This window comes from Triticum urartu, chromosome 3A, assembly GCF_056163025.1.
Source record: "Triticum urartu cultivar PI428250 chromosome 3A, HENAU_Tu73, whole genome shotgun sequence".
NCBI lineage: Eukaryota > Viridiplantae > Streptophyta > Magnoliopsida > Poales > Poaceae > Triticum > Triticum urartu.
Window position 1 is genome coordinate 97069418 of NC_141875.1, and position 3070 is coordinate 97072487.

General features: G+C 59.5%; 1 protein-coding gene across 1 annotated transcript; it reads right to left on the bottom strand.

Annotated features, from left to right (window-relative positions):
- Positions 1 to 1205: 1205 nt before the first annotated feature.
- LOC147978741 (uncharacterized) lies at positions 1206 to 2480 on the bottom strand. Its single transcript, XM_087514872.1, has one exon. The coding sequence runs from the start codon at positions 2478 to 2480 to the stop codon at positions 1206 to 1208; it is 1275 nt and encodes a 424-aa protein (XP_087370998.1).
- Positions 2481 to 3070: the final 590 nt, after the last annotated feature.

Below are 3070 nucleotides of genomic sequence, written 5' to 3' on the forward strand. Positions count from 1 at the left end.
AGCCGGCGGTGGCCGGCGGTGCCGAGGTGACAGGAGGTACCTGCTGCTGAAATGGAAACACTATCTCATCAAAGTAAACGTGTCGGGAGGTGAAAACACGATGGGAGATGGGATCATAGCAGCGGTAGCCCTTAGTGTTAGGTGGGTAGCCGAGAAAGATGCAGGCGACGGAGCGGGGTGCAAGCTTATGAGGCGCAGTAGCGGCGATGCTAGGGTAGCAAAGGCAGCCGAAGATGCGAAGCCCATCATAAGAGGGGGGTGCACCGAAGAGAAGATGGTGAGGTGTAAAGTTCCCGCGAGTACGACATGGGCGGATGTTGATGAGGAGAGAAGCAGTGGCGAGAGCGTTAGGCCAAAAGCGCGGAGGCACATTGGCATGAAAGAGAAGAGTCCTAACGCAGTCATTGAGAGTGTGAAGGATGCGCTCAGCACGACCGTTCTGCTGCGAGGTGTACAGGCAAGTGAGACGAAAAATCATGCCATGTGTGGTGAGAAGATTATGAACAGCGAGGTTGTCAAACTCCTTCCCGTTGTCTGTCTGCAACGCGAGAATGGGACGACCAAACTGCGTGAGAACATATGAGTAGAAAGCGGCGAGAGTGGATATAACATCCGACTTGCGGCGCAACGGGAAGGTCCACACATAATGTGAAAAATCATCAAGGATGACAAGATAATAAAGAAAGCCCGTATTACTGGCAACAGGAGAGGTCCAAACATCACTATGAATTAACTCAAACGGGTACGATGCAACAAAAGAAGAAGCCCTAAACGGAAGACGAGCATGTTTGCCGAGGCGACATGCATGACACGAGTGATCCTCGTTCTTATTACACGTGAAAGAAAAACTTCGAAGTATGTGGCGAAGGGTGGCAGGATTAGGATGACCCAAGCGAGCATGCCAAAGATCCACTCCGGTGGCGAGAGCGACAGGGGCGGCGGAAGTGGTGGAGGTGGCGGAGTGAACCGGGTAGAGCTCGTCGGGGCTGTCACATCGGTGGAGCACCATCCGCGTGCGAGCGTCCTTAACAGAAAAACCATATGCGTCAAATTCAACGGTAACCGGATTTTCACGTGTAAGAGAACGAACAGAAACAAGATTTTTAATAAGTTCAGGAGAAACTAGGATATTAGACATGGATATTGGAGTGGAGTTAGACGGAAAATATGCATGACCAATATGGGTGATAGGAAGAGAAGATCCGTCACCGACGGTGATGGTTGGAAGTGTGGACAGGATGGGCGGTGTGGAGGTTACCGGGGTACGCCGCCATGTGAGCGGTGGCACCGCTGTCCAAGTACCACTTGCCGCCGCCAGTGTAGCTGGACGGTGAAGGACTGTTGTGGAGAGCCGCCAGAAGGGCCGGGTCCCACAGAGCCGGCGGGAGAGGCGACGCAGCCGTCAAGGGCAGCAGCGGCGGCCCACCTGGCTGCGGCTGCTGGCCGTAGGGCGCCGCGTAGGGCTGCGACGCGGCGTAGAACGCCTGGTGTGACTGTGGCCGGGCGCCGAGAAGTCCCGGGGCAGGGGCCCGAGGTACCGGCATGGAGTAGGCGTGCACAACGCCGGTCCATGGGTTCTGGCCGGCGTACCGCGGGGCCAGCTGAGAAGCCTGCTGCGGTGGGCGAGGTGCTCCTCCCTGAGCGCGTGCGCCCCCTGCTTGCGGCCACCATGACGGCCGCCGCGACGACCCCCCCCCATTGGCCGCCGGCTGGGGCGGCGGGAAGGGGGCGGCCTGGGCGGGCGGTAAGGCGGGCGCCGCCAGCTGTGGCGGCGTCGGGCGCGGCGGTGGCGGGGCTGAACCCCCGCGGGTGCCGGTGACGAGGGCGGTGTGGGTCACGCGAGTCCGCGACACCCGCATCCGGCGCTCCTCCAACTTGAGGTACGCGACCACCTTAGCGAAGGTAGGCTCCGGGATGAGGGTGAGGTTGGAGGCGGCGTTCCCGAAATCCTCGTTGAGGCCGCCGGATAGGGTGCTGATGAGGAGCTCGTCGCCGATCTTTTCCCCGAAATCGCGGAGCTCATCGGCGAGCTTCTTGAGGCGCATGCAAAAATCATCGATGGATGAGTCAAGTTGCTGGCACCCGTAAAACTCACCATAGAGCAGGACCTTGCGTTGTAGCCGGTTGTCGGTGAAGAGGCCGTTGAGCTTGGTCCAGACCGCATGGGCGTCGTCCTCGTCGTCCACCACAGTGTGGAAGAGGTCGCTGGAGATGGTGAGGTAGAACCAGCGGATGATGGTGGCGTCGAGGATCATCCACTCCTCATCGTTGATCATGAGCGCCGAATCCACGGTGCCGTCCACGTGGCCGTGCAGGAGGTACTCATGGAACAGAAGCGAAAAATACCGCTTCCAGGCGGAGTAGGACGCGGTGGTGTGATCAAGCTTGACCGGAACACGCTCATGGATGTTGAGGTCGCGGACGAGAGTGACATCGGGACCGGCGAACGGGTTGGAGACGGTGGTCGAGGAGGAGCTCATGGCGCGGGTTAGGGTTTGGGACTCGGCGCGGGCGGAGGGAGACGGGGTGCGGCGGCGCAGGAGGCAGGGTGGTGCGGGTGCGGCGCGGGGACTCGGCGCGGGCGAAGGGAGACGGGGTGCGGCGGCGCAGGTGGCAGGGTGGTGCGGGTGCGACGCGGGTGGGAGGGGAGGGTGCGGGAGAGGGAGGGCGTAGGCGGAAGCGGGAGTAAGCGGCGGCGGCGGCCTCAGGAAAAGGCGGCGGCAGCGACGGGCTAGTTGGTGGAGAAGGGCGGCAGCGACGGCGACCAGGAGGAGGGTGGCGGCGGCGGCTGGTGGCGGCGGCAGCGGCGGCGCGTAGAGGCGCGGCGGCGGCGGTGGCTTTAGGGTTTAGGATCATGCTGCGATAGATACCATGTAGAAGGATAAGTTATGGGCTGTGCAATCTTTGATGTATTGATCGGTGCACCAGACACGTATATATAAATACATAGGTGGACCACAACCTCAACTATACAAAGAAAATATAAGATAGACCCTACACACAAATATACACGTACACAATATACTCAAAAAAAAATCGAGGCGGACAAAAAATAACGCAATTTAAAAAT

Bases quoted from the DNA above. Each gene is read 5' to 3' on its own strand.
- LOC147978741 (XM_087514872.1), bottom strand. From the start codon at position 2,480: ATGAGCTCCTCCTCGACCACCGTCTCCAACCCGTTCGCCGGTCCCGAT.